This window comes from Pantherophis guttatus, chromosome 4, assembly GCF_059756535.1.
Source record: "Pantherophis guttatus breed Tessera chromosome 4, ASM5975653v1, whole genome shotgun sequence".
NCBI lineage: Eukaryota > Metazoa > Chordata > Lepidosauria > Squamata > Colubridae > Pantherophis > Pantherophis guttatus.
The window spans coordinates 159204421-159221079 of NC_142066.1; the positions used below are offsets into that span (position 1 = coordinate 159204421).

The 16659-nt window shown below is 44.3% G+C and overlaps 1 protein-coding gene across 2 annotated transcripts; it reads right to left on the reverse strand.

Moving 5' to 3' along the window:
• Positions 1 to 2252: 2252 nt before the first annotated feature.
• On the reverse strand, positions 2253 to 16494 carry LOC117657220 (erythroblast NAD(P)(+)--arginine ADP-ribosyltransferase-like). 2 transcript variants are annotated; one of them, XM_060683260.2, is made up of 4 exons: positions 16205 to 16494; positions 15143 to 15213; positions 3269 to 3944; positions 2253 to 2966 (listed from the first exon to the last, which is right to left on the reverse strand). In XM_060683260.2, the coding sequence occupies exons 2-4, from the start codon at positions 15203 to 15205 to the stop codon at positions 2953 to 2955; spliced, it is 753 nt and encodes a 250-aa protein (XP_060539243.1). In that variant the 5' UTR covers positions 15206 to 15213; positions 16205 to 16494; the 3' UTR covers positions 2253 to 2952. The 2 variants fall into 2 exon arrangements, with proteins under 2 accessions (XP_060539243.1, XP_060539242.1); XM_060683259.2 differs by lacking the exon at positions 16205 to 16494 and having other exon boundaries at positions 2259 to 2966; positions 15143 to 15344.
• Positions 16495 to 16659: the final 165 nt, after the last annotated feature.

Genomic DNA, 16659 nt, shown 5'->3' on the forward strand with positions numbered 1-16659 from the left:
CAAATTCTTTTTTCTGAGTTTGTAGCTGTTGAGCAGGGGGAAGTTGCGTTTGATGTTTGTGTGTGGGGGATCCCCCCCCTAATGCCTTCCCTTCCTGCTTCTTTGAAGCCATCCTGGCTCGTGATCTAGTTTTTCTAAAGAGGGAAGTTCCTTTTTCCTTTCCCTCCTGCACAAAGACTTCTAAAAAAGTCCCCCAGATTTGATCAAATAAGGGTTAAAATAAAGCAAAGTCCAATATTGAAAAGGGAAAAAATTTCCCAGTTGTTTCTCTTATAACAAGCAAGGCAGCTTAGTAGCAACTTGGAAACTTTGTAACAAAACAAAGTAACTTCACCAATCCACACTCGCTGGCTCGTTAACTCTGAAGCTAGGCGCCATGTTTTTTCAAAGCACTTTCACTCACTCGCATTTTCTCAGATTGAAAAGTCAACAAAGTGCTAATACTTGCGTTTCCAAATTTCAGGATTCAGGTAGTTTCGCTGTTTATTAAAACTGGTTCTTTCGCTTTAAGTTTCCTGCAGCCGGCTTGTTCTGCAAAAGCAGAATCGTCCCACGTCGCCCGGAGTTCCAGCAGGTTGGGAGGGAGCCACGCCTGTTCTCTCCCCAGAAACTTCCCTGGGGGGTTACAGGGGCTCAACCTGTGCCCTGCGATCTCTCCTTCTTCAATCCTGTGGATTTAGAAGTTTTCGAGCCGCTTCTTCGTTTCGAAGCGGCTCTACAGGCGGCGGGGCTGGCGGAGCTTCAAAGAGCGCCGCCGTCGCCGAAGACAAGGAAACCGGAAGTCCCTATTTAAGGAGGAATGCCGACTGAAGCAATTTGCAGGAAACAACTTCGTTCACATACCTTCGTGTCTTGTCTAGCTTATTTTATCAGCTTCCTGCAAATTGCTTCTGGGCATTCTGCCAACCATAGGAAGTTTTCAGTTATTCTTCTTTGAATTCTTGGTGGCTGTTAATGCACTTAATTAACAGCTGTTGTTATAAAAGACTGATTTAATTTATTAAACTAAGGTTTGAATGGACTTTGTGTGTGCTGCGTTCTTTGGGGTCCGTAGCTGGGGCAGAACACCATAGTTGGGGCACCCAGGTGGAACTGGGTGAGGGTGGGGGCTCTTCCTGGGCATGAGGTGTGTCAGAAGGAAAATCCATCTGGTTTGGTTCCAGGCTGGGAGAAAGATGTCGGAAACAACAGGGAGGCCGATTGGAAAGAAGGTCTGTTGATTGACGAAGAAGAATAAATTGATAAGTTTATCAGTTGATAAACTGATAAATTGAAGGTTTACCTGGGTCAGGTCTGTAACTCAGGTAAACTTTGGAGTACCTTTGTGGTTCCCAAATTGTCAAAAGAATTGGTTAGCGTTCGCTCATTCTCCCAAGCTAAGAGAGAAGCGGCGAGTGAAAATCAAGTTGCGAGGCAAGCTGCTTATGGAAAGGAGGTTCTGTTCATTTTCCAATAACAGCAACAAGGGTCCTTGGAGCCAGCTAGCAAATTAGGTTTGTTGGTGAGTGAGTTTTTATATGTTTCTGAGTTCTTTGTTTTCACTGTGTGAATATATGTGTCAAGTTTCCAAAAGATGCCCTAATTAATTCATGAGCCATGAATTCTTTTCGTGTTCTTTGGGCCGGCGACAATACTCCAATTGCGGTTATAGGTTTTCCTTTTCTTGCGTATGATATTGTGTCTGATTCTTGGGGCTAAGGGAAATATAAGTATAAATGCTTTTGGTATTCTAATTTGGCTCTAGATTCTGCCGAATCAGTTTCTGCCCTTTATCTAGTCACCCCATCTTTTCGGAGATTGCTTTGTTATGCAGCGTTTTTTGAATGGGAGTCCAGTTTAATGAACAGGGGACATTGTATCTTTTGAATGAAATGGAGTTTCCCTAAACTATGTCCACGGTCTGTCTTGGGGGAGGAAAGATGGCTGAGATTTCCTGCCTATTCTTAATTCTATTATTTTTTCTTCTCTTTTAGGAAATTATCCGTGGGGAAATATTTTATTCTGGGGAGTGGGTTCCCTTTACATTATTCCCCCCCCCTTTGAATCAGAGTCATTTCCTTCAATGGACCCAAACTAGCCTTTTCATCAACCAAACAATAGGGCCGCCTTCTGAACTCCCTGGTTAAAGCTGCAAAGTGTCCAGAAAGAAGCGAAACTGGGTGGGAGAGGAGAAGATACAAGGTAGAGCAGGAGGGTGTGTGTGTGTGTGTGTGTGTCCATCTTTTTTGCCATGTAACAAAGCAAAGCTTTCATTGCAAATTGAAGACTTTTATTGCTTGATTTCTTGATTTCTGATACAATCATCCCATATCACATTTACCTAATCCTTGATTTCTACACCCTACAGAAAGACTTCACCCTCCCCAAATACAGGTAGTCCTCAATTTACAATCTCCATGGAGCCCAAAATTTCTTTTGTTAAGTGAGACATGCATGGAGTGAGTTTTCCCCATTTTATGACCTTTCTCGCCATATTTGTTAAATGAATTCTGGCGGTTCTTAAATGAGTAATGTGGTTGGTAAGTGAATCCGACTTCCTCCTTGACTTTGCCTGTCAGAAGGTCCCAAAATGGGACACTATGACTGTGATAAATATGAGTCCGTGGCCCAGCGTCCGAATTTTGATCACATGACTCCGAGCATGCTGCAAAGATTGTAAGTGTGAAAAACGGTCATAAGTCGCAGATTTCAATGGCGTTGTAACTTTGAATGGTCACTAAATGAACAGTTGTAAATCGAAGACTAGCTGTCATTGCCTTTGTTGAGCTGCCTGAAATCTTGTCAGGAGGGCAAAAAAGGCACTTTTCAAAGGTATTTTGCACATCACACGTGGTCTCCTTCCTAGGGAAGCTCTCTTCCAAGAGAGCCAAGTTGTTCAAGGCTTCCCAGAGACTCAAGGATGGTTCAGGTCAGAAGGAGACCCCACAGAAGGAACGGCCTCCCCATAGGAGTTTAGCAATCTGCACCTGTGGAGACAAAAATAGGATGAGGGACAGCAAGGTTAATGTGGCACCAAGTGAAATATTGATTCCTATTATTTATTCATTCATTCTCAATTTTTATCCTTTGCCAAGGTGCCTTGTCCATGACCCGAATGCTTTTATTCAATAGGACTAAAAAAGAAAAATGAGAAAACCAACAAAAACCCAGCAGCTCCAAAGAGATTTGGTCCATCAGGGACTGTTTTGGTTCTCCAGCCACCTACATACAGCCGAGCTGTTCCTTGGCTCCTTTGAACCTCAAGTTCTCCACTCCTCCAGCCTCTTACCTTTCAGGACTTCACAGTTGAACCAGCTGGAAACCCCTTGGGACTCCAGTCTGATGGTGCGTCCCTTCTGGCTCTTCACGATGAACTTCTCATAAGGTGGGATGAGAATTTCCATTTCTTCTGGGAAGTATGAGAAGTCGTCAATCGGAACTCCATAACAGGTCCTGATAGAAAAGAAGGTGCCCGTGCCAAAATTTTCAGCTTCCTTTTTGACCAAGGATGAGGATGCAAACTGTCCGAAGCGGACAAGCTGTTTGATGCGGACTGTGAATTGGATGTTTTCTACCCCGCGGAAGACTTCATAGCATTTGCCTTTGTTATTCTTGGCCTGAAGAGCTTTGGTTAGGAGGAGGTGGAAGTCCTTGAAGGCATATCGGTTGTATGAGCTTCGGGATTTCCTGGCTGTTCTTGTAGCCTTATTGAAATCTTCACAGAAGTCACCATCGGCTGTGTAAGCCACAATTGCAGTGCCATAGATTTTATTGAAGTTGCCGACAGATTGGCCAAGTTTATCCCAGTGCTCTGTGGCCCTTTTCCAGGTTGTCTTATATTTTGGGGGTATGGGAAGATACCCTGGCTCCTGCAGCTTGAGCTCTCTCATGGGGTTGCAATCAATGTACTGGTCATCCACAGAATTGTTGGCCATGTCGAGGGGAATCTTTTGGAGACACAAGACCTGTCCGGGAAAAAAGAAGGTGTGGAAAAACATGAAGGAGAGAAAAGAGCCCAAGGTCTTGATAGATTTGACCATTGGCCCTGTCCATCAAAATGCCCTTTTTAGTGAGAAATATTGGGTCCTGAACTAACAAAAGAGAAGCAGTGTGATGTATTCAGTACAATGTAGTGAGACATGTACAGAGCTGTATAGTGGAGAAACAAAACAACCACTTCACAAACGCATGGCACGACATAGGAGAACAAAACCATCAGGACAAGGTTCAGCAGTCATCCACAGAATTCTTGGACATGTCGAGGGGAATCTTTTGCAGACACAACACCTGTCGAAGAAAAGAGAAAGTGTGGAAGGAGAAGAAAAGAGCCCAACAGCAGGTGAAAGCAGACTGGCTCAGGTGCCTTTTTCAACCCTCACAGGAGCACATGGAGGATTGAATCCTGTGTATTTTACTCTGCTACTTGTTGCCAACTACAGGAGTGGTGCTCATCTCCATTTCAAGACCATTGAGCCACCACTATCCAAAGATATTTACACAGTCATGTGGCCAGCATGACATCACAGAGTGCTGTTACTTTCTCACCAAAGTGCTATTTATTTATCTACTCACATACACATGCTTTCAAACTGCTAGGTTGGTAGGAGCTGAGGTGAGGATGGGAGCTCATCCCATCTTGTGGTGCTTGGGTCTCGAAACAAATTGCTATGTTCCCACTCCAAATCACCCCGAGCTTTTCAGATGTTAGCAATAATAATAATAATGTTAACAATAACAAATGAAGTAACATGTCATTCCATATAACGTAGGAATACCTGAAAAACCCAGGCGGGTTTTCAATCAACACAATGTACATGCACACTTGAAATCCCAAAATACATGAAGGCAGAAGCTTGTCCGCCTCAAGGATAAAACATACAGACACAAACCTAGGAATGTGATATATGCAGTACAATGTAACAAGACATGTACAGATCTGTACATTGGAGAAGCAAAACAACCACTTCTCAAACGCATGGCACAACATAGAAGAACAAAGCCATCAAGACGAGATTCAGCAGTCCACCTGCATTTGAAAGACAAAAGTCTCTCTTTTGAAAACAGCAAAGTCCACATTCTGGGCAGAGGGGACCCAGAGAGGTTCAAAGTCAAAGTCAAAGAGGCCATCTACATTAAGATTGAACAGCCGCAATTCAACTGAGGGGGAGTGATACCACACCACCAATTTCCTGCTTACAACACGGTCCTTTCAGCAGTTCCAAGAAGATCCACACCCATTTGCACTATTCAAGTGATCCTGAAGGTACAGAGAAACCCTCGAGTGGCCTCAAAAACTCTTAGGGCACTAAGGAACAGATGACTGCAGGGAATATAAATCCTTCCATCCTCCACCATTCAGTCAGAACTGAAGAAGCTTCTTGGATGAGAAGTGAGACATATTCAAGGAAAAACAAAGCCCAGTTGCCTTTGGAAAAAGCACCTTTGGGACAATGACAAAATGACCTATGGTCATTAGCCACGGTTATACCTATCTTTAAAAAGGGAGACCCTAGTCTAGTAGAAAATTACAGACCAATCTTACTGTGTTGCATCACCTGTAAAGTTATGGAATCAATTATAAACCTATCCATCACCCTCCATTTAGAGATAAACAACCTGCTATCTAACAAATAGTGAAAATAGGGAGGGCCCAATGAAATCTGGCACCAATTAACAGCTGTGTCCCCCAGGGCAGTGTTTTAGGACCCACGCTCTTTCTGCTCTACATCAGTGACCTAAGCGATCATATCAAAAGCAGCGGTGTCCTCTTCACTGATGACATTAAATTATTTAACACCACTGACAATGCTGCTGCTCTGCAAAGTGATCTTCCTTATGTGTCTGAATGGTTGCGCATTTGGCAACAATGGTTGCACATTTGGCAACCGTGGCCAGGGGGGCTTTTTATCAGGTCCGCCTGATTTGTCAGTTGCGTCCCTTTCTGGATTGGGACTCCTTACGCACAGTCACTCAGGCACTCGTCACTTCCCACCTGGACTACTGCAATGCTCTCTACATGGGGCTCCCCTTGAGGAGCACCCGGAGGCTTCAATTGGTGCAGAATGTGGCCGCGTGGGGGATTATGGGAGCAACGGGGCGCTCCCATGTGACACCTCTCCTGCGCGAGCTGCATTGGCTTCGGGTGGTCTTCCGGGTGCACTTCAAGATGTTGATTACCACCTTTAAAGCGCTCCATGGCATAGGGCCTGGGTATTTGCGGGACCGCCTTCTGCTGCCAATAGCCTCCCACCGGCCAGTACACTCCCACAGAGAGGGGCTCCTCAGGGTGCCGTCAGCCAGGCAATGTTGTCTGGTGACCCCCAGGGGGAGGGCTTTCTCTGTGGCAGCACTTGCCCTCTGGAATGACCTCCCCCCGGAGATACGGAGAATATCAGATCTCCAGACTTTTTACCGTGCCCTAAAAACTCTTTTGTTTCATCAAGCTGGGCTGGCGTAACCCTCCCACCCTTGGATATTTTAAATTGTAATGTGCATTGTTTAAAATTTTGGGCCAAATTTATATAATTCTTTTAATAATTTTAAATTTTGTATTGGAATGTTTTTTATTCTTGGCTGTGCACCGCCCTGAGTCCAGTAGGAGAAGGGCGGTATACAAATATAAACAAACAAAAAACAAACAAACAAACAAACAAACAAACAAACTCCAAATCTCAACTAATAAATGCTCTGTCCTGCACTTTGGCTAAAAAAATCAGAACACCAAATACAAGTTGGGTGGAAACTTGTATTTCCACCTTGTAGACGACCCTCATTCTGTCAAGGACCTTGGAGTACTCATCTCAAACAATCTAAGCCCCAGAGCTCAGTGTAGCACCATTGCCAAATAGGCATTAAGAATGGTTAACCTAATTTTGCAAAACTTCTTCTCTGGTAACATTGTATTGCTAACTAGGGCATACAAAACCTTTGCCAGACCAATTCTTGAATACAGCTCATCTGCCTGGAATCCACACTGTATATTGGACATTAACACGATTGAGCGGGTCCAGAGGTATTTCACGAGAAGAGTCCTCCACTCCACCACTCACAACAGAATCCCTTATGCCACCAGGCTTGAAATTTTGGCCTTGGACAATCTGGAACTGCACCACCTGTGGTCCAATCTAAGCATGCGACACAAATGGTCTGCTATAATGTTTTACCTGTCAATGACTTCTTCAGCTTCAACCACAATAATACAGAGGCAAACAATCAATACAAACTCAAGATAAACTGCTTCAAACTCGATTGCAGAAAATGCAACTTCAGCAACAGAGTGGTCAATGCCTGGAATGATCTACCCAACTCTATTGTTACAGCCTCAAACCCTCACAGCTTCAACCTCAAACTGTCTACCGTGGACCTCACCCCCATTCCTAAGAGGCCCATAAAGGGGGCGTACATAAGCACACCAGTGTGCCTATCGTCCCTGTCCTACTGTCCCCATTTATCTGTACTTACTCCCTTTGTTTATGTTTATCTTTATACCTATACCTGCTATCTTGTTCATGTTTGACAAATAAATAAATAAATAAATAAATAAATAAATAAATAAATAAATAAATAAATAAATCTGTTCCACTGGTTCATTCAATCAATCAATCAATCAATCAATCAATCAATCAATCAATCAGAATAGAGTTGGAAGGAACCTTGGAGGTCTTCTAGCCCAACCCCCTGCTCAGGCAGGAGACCCTACATCAAGGGTGAAATGCTGCTGGTTCAGACTGGTCCGGCCGAACTGGTAGTGACGGTGGCGCATGGTTTGGAGAACCGGTATCGGTGGCAGTGTGAGGCTCCGTCCACCTGCCCAGACATTATTACTTCCTGCTTTTAACCAGGAAGTAACCTGTTTTTGGGGGCCTCTGTGCATGCACAGAAGGTTTTGTGCATGCGCAGAGGGTCCAAGCATGTGTGAACCCCTGGTTGGCCCCACCCCCACCCTCCCGGGCCTGCCTTCACAAGCTGGCCATGGGGACTGCCGGGAAGGCCGTGTGGAAGGCAGGCAAGCAAGCATGTCAGGGCTGCCTGGCTGCATTGAAGGGAGCTAGCTTGCCTTCTGAGGTCCAGTCCCACATCCAGCCCTTGATGGGAGATGTGCCACTTCCAGCCCAGCACGACCAGTGGGTGGGTGGCTGGCCCTCAGGGGAGATGCAGCTGCTGCGCTGGGGCCAAGAGAGGCGGTGGTGGCGGCACTGCATGTGCAGCCCCGGGACATCGACCCTCTCTCCCAGAGCGCCGTTGCCGCCCCAGAGCTTGCCTTTGCCTCTGTAGCCCACTGGCCCCTCTTGCCCTTCTCTTTCTGGGCACAGCGCTTCTGCTTGTTGGGCCGCTTCCCTGAAGTTGGCAGCTCCACGGCCAGCTGCTTTGCTTTCCCCCTCTTTTTGGGAGGCTCTCAGGAGGCTTAAGCAGCGACAGCAGCGTGGGGAAGGCAGGCAATCCAGACAGTGCTGGTGCTTGTTTGGTGCAGCTGCAGGCAAGCCAAGAGACAGTGGGATGAAGAGGCTGGTGCATTGGGATAGCCTCTGCCTCTCACTTCTGCTGGTGCCACCATGCAAGCCTCCCATGAGGAAAAAGAGGGGAAAAGCGAAGCGGCTGGCTGCGGAGCTGCCAGCTTCAGGAAGTGGCCCAACAGGCAGAAGCCCCTGGCCCAGAAGGAAACAGGTGAAAGTCATTCTGTGCTGAAGCACAGGCATTCCGAGCCTTCAGCATATCCTCAGATATAGGATATGCTGATTTATAGCGAAGGCTGTTGCACAGCAGCTCCCGCAGTTCCTGGAGGAAACTGACTACCTAGACCCGTACCAATTGGGTTTCAGGTGCGGTTACAGCACGGAAACGGCATTGGTCAGCCTAGTAAATGATCTCTGGCGGACCAGGGATGGGGGTTGCTCCTCCATCCTGGTCCTTCTTGACCTCTCAGCGGCTTTCGATACCATTGACCATGGTATCTTACTGCAGCGACTTGGGAGGTTGGGGGTGGAAGGCACCGTTTTACGATGGTTCTCCTCCTACCTCTCGGGCCGCTTGCAGTTTGTGTGGATGGGGGGAGAGAGATCCACCCCGAGGCCCCTCACTTGTGGGGTGCCTCAGGGGTTGGTTCTCTCCCCTCTACTCTTTAACATCTACATGAAGCCGCTGGGTGAGATCATTCGTGGTTTCGGGGTGAGTTAACATCAATATGCTGATGATACCCAGCTTTACATCTCCACCCTGGATCACCCTGGGGATGTCCTTTCCGTGATGTCCCACTGCCTGGAAGCGGTGCAGGCCTGGATGGGAAGAAACACACTCAGACTCAACCCATCCAAGACTGAGTGGCTGTGGATACCGGCATCTTTGGATCTAGTGGCCCCATCACTAGTGATGGGAGGGGAGGTCCTTACTCCCTCTTTCCCTGCGGAAAGAGTCCGCAATCTGGGGGTCCTCCTGGACTCACGGCTATCCTTAGAAGATCATCTGATGGCCATGACCAGAGGGGCCTTCGCACAGGTACGCCTTGTGCGCCAGTTGCGCCCTTTCCTAGATCGGGATGCCCTTGCCACGGTCACTCATGCCCTTGTCACGTCTCGGTTAGACTACTGCAATGCCCTCTACCTGGGGCTGCCCTTGAGATGCACCCAGAGACTACAGTTAGTCCAGATGTGGCCGCGCAGGTTGTTATGGGGGCTTCTTGGTACTCCTGTGTGACACCTCTCCTGCGCGAGCTGCACTGGCTGCCTGTGGTTCTCCGGGTTCGTTTCAAGGTGCTGGTGCTAACCTATAAAGCCCTACATGGCTTAGGCCCAGAGTATCTGCAGGATCATCTCCTGCCATCCTCCCATCGTCCGGTGCGCTCACACATAGTGGGCCTCCTCAGGGTGCCGTCAGCCAGACAATGTTGGCTGGTGACCCCCAGGGGGAGGGCATTCTCTGTGGGAGCACCGACCCTCTGGAATGAACTGCCCACTGGCCTCAGGACAGCCCCAGACCTCCTCTCCTTCCGCTGCGAATTGAAGACGTGGCTTTTTCGCCATATGGGCTGAATCCGTAGGAGGACTTCAAATATTTTAATAATTTTAATTTGATTTTAATTAATTTTAAATTGATTTTAAGTGTTTATGTAATTTTCTGTTGTTTTTGTAAGCCGCCCTGAGTCCTATGGGAGAAGGGCGGCATATAAATTACATAAATAAAATAAAATGAAATGAAATGAAATAATGAAATAAAATAAAATAAAATAAAATAAAATAAAATAAAATAAAATAAAATAAAATAAAATAAAATAAAATAAAATAAAATAAAATGAAATGAAATGAAATAAAATAAAATAAAATAAAATAAAATAAAATAAAATAAAATAAAATAAAATATCCCAGGATTGCAATGCAGAAGGTTCGGAATGGAGCCGTTTTCATGAAAGGCAGGAAAATGGGGAAGGGGGTTTTCCTGCCTGTCATCGATTCTTCAAGCTCAGCACAGACTGAGGGAAGGATGGTAGGCAGGAATATCCCCCTTCCCAGTTTCCTGCCATTCACAGAAAGGAGTGGCTGGGAGGGGAGGGGCCGGGTGAGGCAGCAAATGATTCACCATGATCAAACTGGTTTTATAAATGGCAGACAAATGAAGGGTAATGTAAGGCAAATTGTTAACCTATTAGAGTATTTGGGAAGGAACAACCAGGTCCCCGCAGTGCTTGTGTTCTTGGATGCTGAGAAAGCCTTTGATAGATTGAATTGGCAATTTTTACTAAAACTAATAGAAAGGATGCAATTTGGAGAACAATTTGTACAATCTATTAAGGCAATATATCAAAAACAAACAGCGCAAATAATAGTTAATGGTGGTTTAACAGATGCTTTTAACATAGAAAAAGGAACAAGGCAAGGCTGTCCTTTGTCCCCGTTATTGTTTATTTTGACGCTGGAAATTTTATTAAACAAGATACGCGAGATGAATACAATTAAGGGAATTAAAATTAGACAGCATGAGTACAAGGTACGAGCATTTGCGGATGACCTGGTTGTTACCTTAACCCAACCGGTACAATCGATTACAGCCTTGATGGATATAACCTGCTTATACGGACAAGTATCTGGTTTTAAAATAAATGCAGCTAAAACAAAAATAATAGCTAAAAATATGGTTAGGAGCCAAAAAGAAGAGATAGAAAGGTTAACAGGATTTGAAGTAGTTAAGAAGGTTAAATATCTGGGGGTCTATATTATGACTGCAAATACAAAATTATATCAGCATAACTATGAACCATTATGGCACAAAATACAGAAAGAGTTAGACAACTGGAAAAAACTACAACCGTCTTTGCTGGGAAGGATAGCCGCTGTAAAAATGAATATTTTACCAAAATTTCTATTTCTTTTTCAAATGATACCAATACTTAAAAAAGATGAGAACTTGAAGGAATGGCAGAAGGGCATAAACAAATTTGTGTGGGCAGGGAAGAAACCACGAGTCAAACAAAAGATATTGCAAGATACTAGAGAAAGAGGTGGTCTTAAGATGCCCAATTTAAGATTGTATTATGAAGCTGCTGCCCTCTCAGCAATCACAGATTGGATAAACTTAACGGAGGAAAAGATATTGAATATTGAAGGATATGGTCTGGTTTATGGCTGGCATGTTTACTTAGTGTATGATAAGAAAGTAGATAAGACTTTTAAAAGTCATATATTAAGAAATGCTCTATTGCGTGTCTGGAAAAAGTATAAATATAAACTAAATGATAGGTTACCAATATAGACAGTACCCAGACACGCGATAGAGAACATAAATTTAGAACAAAAGCAAGATAAGATTACATATAAGGAACTCCTTTATAAGGAAGGAGTCAGACTACAGTTAAAATCCATGGAACAATTAAAAGAAGAAGGGATTATTAAGACTTGGTTTCAATATGGACAGCTGCTGGCCAGATGGAGAGAAGATCAAAAAATTGGTATTTTGCAGCAGGATGAGAATTTGATAAAGCAAATAAGAGATGAAGGTCAAATGCACATAAAAAGGTTGTACAATGCATTACTGGAAATAGATTCAGAAACAGACTTAGTCAAGGATTGTATGATAAAATGGGCACAAAATGTAGGTGAACCAATAATGATGGAAACATGGGAAAAGATATGGGTTAGAAATGTAAGATTTACACAAACACAAAATTTAAGGGAGAATTTTTACAAAATGTTTTATAGATGGCATTTAGACCCCAAAAAACTAGCTTGTATGTATCCAAATTTACAACCCAAGTGTTGGCGATGTGAGTGTGAAGATGCTACATATTTTCATATATGGTGGACATGTATAAAGATTAAGGCTTTTTGGATAAAAATATGGTGGATTATTCAAAATATTTTGAAGAAAAAAATTAAATTTACACCACAGTTTTTTCTGTTGGGAATAGTTACGGATTGTACTGTAATAGAGACTAAGCTGTTTTTTTTTTTTTTTTTAATTTGATTTATATGCCGCCCTTCTCCAGAGACTCAGGGCGGCTAATAATGTGTTAAGCAATAGCCTTCATCCTTTTGTATATTTATACAAAGTCAGCTTATTGCCCCCACAAACTGGGTCCTCAATTTACCTACCTTAGAAAGGATGGAAGGCTGAGTCAACCTTGAGCCTGGCGAGATTCGAACTTGCAGTAATTGCAGGCAGCTGAATGTTAATAACAGGCTATTAGCCAGCTGCGCCACCAGGCCCCTCAAAGTTCATTTTGAACTTAATAACGGCTGCCAGGTTACTGGTGGCACAGTACTGGAAGAAGGAAGATCCACCTACTATTGAGGAATGGACATTAAAAGTTGTGCATTTGGCGGAAATGGCAAAAATTTCATCATACCTTAAAGACCATTCAAATGAGAGATATATATCGGAATGGAGAAAATGGATTGATTACATACAGAAGAAGTATCCGAATAAGAAGATTCATATAGCTTATGAATGAAATAATATTAAGTAGTTTATGTTTGTTTTTTCTGAGTTATAAGGAGTTAAGGACCTAGGGAGAATATGAAATGTAATAATTTGTTAGCACATTTTAGTTCTTGGTTTGTGAATGCTATACCCTGTGCTCGTTCTGGGAAGTCTAGGGAGGGGGGTGGGGGGAGGGAGGGGAAGGGAGGGTGGGAAGGGGAGGGGGGGTTGAGGGGGGAAGGGTGGGGGGGTGAAAATGTTTGTATTTTTCATAAAACTTTTCAATAATAAAAAAATAAAGAAAATGAAATAAAAAAAAAACATGAGTGATGTGGAGCTGGCCATGCCCACCCAGTCACATGACCCCCCCACCAAGCCACTCCCACCAAACCACGCCCACAGAACCAGTAAGGAAAAATTTTGCATTTCACCCCTGCTCTATACCATCCCAGACAATTGGCTATCCGGTCTCTTCTTAAAAACCTCCAGTAATGGAGCGCCCACAACTTCTGGTGGCAACCAGTGGTTAATTGTCCTCACTGTTAAGAAGTTTCTCCTGAATTCCAGGTTGCTTCTCTCCTTGATAAATTTCCATCCATTGTTTCTTGTCTTAAAAAATAAGTGCAACCTGTTTCCAACCAGATCACTGGAATGCTGGAAATGTCGACAAACCCAAGGAACATACTGCCACATGTGGTGGACATGTGCAACAGCAAAAAAATATTGAATAAGAATTAGAAAGCGGTTAGAGGAAATAACTAAGCAACAAATAGAGCCAAAGCCAGAGCTATTCCTATTAGGCATACTTACAGGAAATTATGACAAAAAAACTCAATATCTCATACTACATGTAATAACTGCGGCCAGGACAGTCTATGCCTAAAACTGGAAAAATAAAAATATACCGTCAGAGGAAAGTGTGATAAAGAAAGTGTTAGAGTGTGCCGAAATGGATAAATTAACAATGGAAGATAGAAGAGAAACTGAATATTATCTGATATGGAATTTATGGTATGACTGATTAGACAACAGATGCAAAGATTAGGAAATCAACAAAGAAAGTGGATTCGGTATTATAGTAGGATAAGAGGTGATATAAAATGTAAAGAGTAAAAGAAAAAAGAGTAACAACTATGTATTGTATATAAATGTACATAAATGAATATATTAGTATATTAGTATATATAAGGGAACCACATGTATGTAATTACATATAAAGGGGAAAATGTATTTATACTGGATATATACTGATACTGAAGCATTGCAAAGATGATGAAAATTGTGACATAAAATGGAAAAAAACTGTTTAATAAAAGAGCCGAGGTGGCGCAGTGGTTAGAGTGCAGTACTGCAGCTACTTCAGCTGACTGCTAGTTCAGCAGATCAGCAGATCAAATCTCACCGGCTCAAGGTTGACTCAGCCTTTCATCCTTCCGAGGTGGGTAAAATAAGGACCCAGATTGTTGGGAGCAATATGCTATTTAGTATACTGTCAATTGTTGTAAGCTGCCCAGAGTCCTCGGAGAGTGGGCGGCATAAAAAATATGATTAATAAAAGAAATATGATTAATAAAAAAAATCAATTTTTAAAAAAGAAAATAAGTGGACCCCCCCTCCTTTCGGGCAGCCCCTCAAATACTGGAAGGCTGCTATCATCTCCCCCTTACTCCTTTTTTTCTCCAGACTGACCAAACCCAATTCCTGCAACTGTTCTTCCTATGTTTTAGTCTCCAGGCCTTTAATCATCATCTTCTCTGCACATTTTCCAAAGTCTCAATCTCTTTTGTGTAACACGGGGACCAAAACCGGATGCAGGCTTCCAAGCGGGGCCTTACTAAGGGTTTGCAAAACGGAACTAAGACATCCTGTGATTTTGATTCTCTGCCTCTGTTTATACAAACCCCCTTTGCATAAATACATTCGGAGCAGGAGCCATCCCAGCCTTAGAGGAGGGGTGGCCTATTGGGGGAGGGTGGAAGGAAGGGAGAAGACCCCCCCCAACATGGGTGATGTTGTGGCCTCCGTGGATCTGGAAGAACCCCCCCTCCCTAGCTTCAGCCCAGTTTAGATGGCCTCACAATGGCCCACATGAGAGAGTTTCTTTTTCACCCTCCCTCCTTTTTTAGTCCCAGCCGCAATCTTCACAACAGGAAGTGGGTTTTGTGCCAAGCGGAGAGCAGGGCGGGGGGGAGTGAAGCCCACAGGGATCCTGCAACCCCCCCCCCCCATTTAAAGAGGTGGAAAGTCCCATTCCTACCTGCAAAGGTTCCATGAGGATGGCCAACAGACACAAGCCCTGGACCGCCTGGATGGTCTTCATGGTGTCTCCTGGGAAAAGAAGAGCACGAGGGAACCACCGTGGCATGGGAAACCCACCCACGGCCTTCAGAAAACATTGAGCAAATTGAAGTCCGACCAATAAACGGGAATCTTTGGAGCTCAGGGTTGGAATGAGGGTGTCCTTGGTGCTCTCTGAGCTTGGGGGTTTTCTTGCAGATGTTTCATGACCAAACTAGGTAGCATCATCAGTGCTAGAAGGGAGGGGGTGTGAAGGGTGGAGGAGGAGAGGAGGAGGAGGAGGAAGGAAGGAAGGAAGGAAGGAAGGAAGGAAGGAAGGAAGGAAGGAAGGAAGGAAGGAAGGGTTGACTGGGAGGGTCCTCGGTGATCCTTGAGCTTAGCGGTTTTCTTGCAGATGTTTCATGACCCAACTAGATAATATCATCAGTGCTAGAAGAGAGGGGAGTTTATGATGGAAATGAGGAGGAGGAGGAGGAATAATACTGTGGGGTTGTGGGTGCTTCATCACTGGAGGTTTTTAAAGAAACGACTGGACAGCCACTTGTCCAAAATGGTATAAGGTCTCCTGCTTGAGAAGAGGGTTGGACTAGAAGACCTCCAAGGTCCCTCCTAACTCTGCCATTCTGTAATTCCAGAAGGGTGTCCTGCTTCTAATTGCCACAGCTCCTTTAGAAGTTTCCAGGAAAACAAAAAAGAGAAAAAAGACCTTGGTGGTCTTGTCTTTCACTCAAGAGCAGCATTCACACAAGACACGATGAACCCCAGCCGAGTCCAACTGAGGCTGTCTCCGCTTCCTTCCCACTTCTGAGTTTTCACCCCACTCTCGAACCAAAGGGAGGCTGAGACTTCCCCAAGTTTACTCATCTGTTAAACTTCTGCAGCATCCATCTCACTTTATGCGGCACTGAGCCAGCGTAAGAAAACACTAGAAACCCCCAAATAAAAGCATAGGTAAAAAATGTCCTTGAAACTGACAAGGTTTGTGCATTTCAGCCAAACCCACTCAGGCCCCCCAACTTACGATTTGGTGGTGGTGTCGAGTCGAGTGTTGTGCGATTCCCTTGGGCTCTGCGGAATGGTGTTCACCTCCTGCGAAGGGATGTTTTAGTTGCCCCTTCCCGGCTGAATGGCTGCCAATGATTGAGGAGCAATCTGGGTGTCCCATCCGAGAAGAAAATTTATGAGGGGGCATGAGGAGGACAGAGCAAGCAAGAAATTTTCGTTGGGACCCCTCCCCATGGTCTGAAAACAGAGAGGAAATACCTGGGCTGAGGGAAGAAGGGACCATCTGTCAAATGAAGCAGGAAGAAGAAGAAAAAAAAGAGAAAGAGGATGTATCAAAAGCCACAGAGTTGATTTTTTTCCCATTTTTTAAATTTGTCGTTCACTGCGGAAAGAGGAAGTGAAGAAGAAAGCACAGCTGTTTGATGCCAATGAAGAGTCAAGATGTGCTCTGAAGACACAAGACTCAGCCAT

Bases quoted from the DNA above. Each gene is read 5' to 3' on its own strand.
- LOC117657220 (XM_060683259.2), bottom strand. From the start codon at position 15,250: ATGCCACGGTGGTTCCCTCGTGCTCTTCTTTTCCCAGGAGACACCATG. The intron at 3,945-15,142 runs GTAGGAATGGGA...TTTCCCGGACAG, and splicing joins TCCTCATGGAACCTTTGCAG to GTCTTGTGTCTCCAAAAGAT.